General features: G+C 44.3%; 1 protein-coding gene across 4 annotated transcripts in view; it reads right to left on the bottom strand.

Annotated features, from left to right (window-relative positions):
• Positions 1-1,966, bottom strand: part of PER3 (period circadian regulator 3) — a 45,702-nt gene that overhangs the window by 18,243 nt on the left and 25,493 nt on the right. For all 4 annotated transcript variants that reach the window (XM_011368479.2, XM_023535593.1, XM_023535591.1 and 1 more), the window contains exons 14-15: positions 982-1,103; positions 158-334 (exon numbers count right to left, since the gene is read on the bottom strand). In XM_011368479.2, coding sequence (XP_011366781.2) covers positions 158-334; positions 982-1,103 — 299 coding nt within the window. The remainder of the gene's footprint in view (positions 1-157; positions 335-981; positions 1,104-1,966) is intronic.

The following is a 1,966-nucleotide window of genomic DNA, read 5'->3' on the forward strand; positions in this document are numbered from 1 at the left end:
AAAAAAAACACGATAATACTTCCAAAAATACTTTAACTGAATAAAAGACGACAGTATAATTTTGAAGTTGTTACTAAGTAAATGGTATGTGACCTTTGCCTTTTCACAGGTGTGTTTAGTGTTGAATATACCGCCAAGGAAAAGGTAAATGTGGCACCTGACTCTGGGGGCGGGGCGTGCACAATGGTGCTGCTGTAGCTGCACTGGCTCACGCCGGAGCCCAGGCTCGGGGCTGCCGTGGACGGCGTCCGCGCAGCTCGTCCCTTGGCGTCTGGGGCCGGTCCGTTAGGTGGTGGTTCCGATGTGGGTGCAGCTGGGATCTGAGGGTCTGCAGCTGGTGATGTAAGAGAAACTGAACATGAGAACGAAAATCCCCCACAGGACAGGACTTAAAAGAAAGTTCTGTGTGGATGAGTTACCAAAATTCGAGAGGAAGTAAATGTCACTTTATAACCAGTAGTAATACCAAGTGGGGGGGCACTATGCAGGAAGGAACCTTCTGTAGAAAGACAGGCAGGGAAGAGCGTAGGCCAACCTTGACCCCACCGCATAGAGCGAGCCTGAGACGAGCTGCCAAATTGGCCAAATGAGAGGCTGGATGAACTAGCAACCCTGTAACTACGGTAGCTGTAAGGAAATTTTCTCCTCTAGGTCACGATACCAAATAGGAGAAATGATCTACAAGTGCCCCATGTGTAAGGAATTCTTCTCTGAGAGAACAGATCTTTTCATGCATCAGAAAATCCACACTGCTGAGAAGCCCCGTAAATGTGACAAGTGTGAAAAAAAAAAATTCCCAACAGGAAACTGAAAGACACTTTGTAACTGACAAGTAAAAACCTATGGGCCATAAAGAGGAATAGGAAACTGGGATCATTTGTGATTCGAATGAAATAACTAAAGTCAAGAAATGAAAGAGAAAGAGAAAGGGGCGGCTTCCTAACAGTTCCTTTTCTCCCACTGCGACGGGCGTTCCGTTACCTTGCGAGGCTTGGCCGGCACCTGCCTTGTGGTTGTGCCTGTCTTCTTCCGAGGATGACGTAGTATTTGTCCAGGATATGCACTTTCTTTTCAAAGCCGGAATGCTGTAGCTCCTCAGGTATCTGCAGCAACATAATCGGGTCACGTATTCTTACCTGTCCCCTAACTTTGCCATTTCCCACCTTTTCACTGATCTCACGCCACTTGTTCGGGATACCTGTACTTTTACTTATTCATTGAATAAACCTGACATGTAATATTTTGTGAGTTTAAGGTAGATAGTGTCACTTTGATATGTAGTATGATCGCTGATGCAGCGGTATTTATCACCTTACCTAATTACAGTACAATATTCTGCATAGTCATTAGACTATGTGTTACACCTATGGCTTATTTACCACTTGTTACAAGTTTATACCCTTAAACATCATCACACTTCTTCCTCAACCTCATCCCCTGGTTACCCTCATGTCACTGTTTTTCACAGGTTTAACTTTTCTAGATTCCACATGTAAGTGGTATCATACTAGACTTTCTCTGACTTATCTTGCTTAGCATACTGTGCTCGAGGTCCACCTACGTTGTCACTCCTGGGAGGATAGCCTCCTTTCTCATGGCTGAATAATATTCCGCCGCCTTTTTTTATCATCTGTTGATGGGCATTTGGGCTGTCCCCATACCTTGGCTATTATGAATAATGCTGCTATAATCATCGGAATGCATTTATCTCGTCAAAATCCTGTTTTCAGTTCCTTTGGGTATATACCCAGAAGCAGAATTGCTAAACTGTGTGGCAGATCTATTTTTAATTTTTTGAGGAACCTCCATATTGTTTTTCATAGTGGGTGGACCAATTTACATTTCCGCCAACAATGTATGAGGGTTCTCTGTTCACCACATCCTCACCAGCTCCTACTGTCTCTCGTCTTCCTGATGATACCCATTCTAACAGGTGTGAGGTGGTATCTCACTATTGTGGTTTGAT

The sequence above is a fragment of the Pteropus vampyrus genome, unplaced genomic scaffold (genome assembly GCF_000151845.1).
Source record: "Pteropus vampyrus isolate Shadow unplaced genomic scaffold, Pvam_2.0 Scaffold142, whole genome shotgun sequence".
Lineage (NCBI taxonomy): Eukaryota > Metazoa > Chordata > Mammalia > Chiroptera > Pteropodidae > Pteropus > Pteropus vampyrus.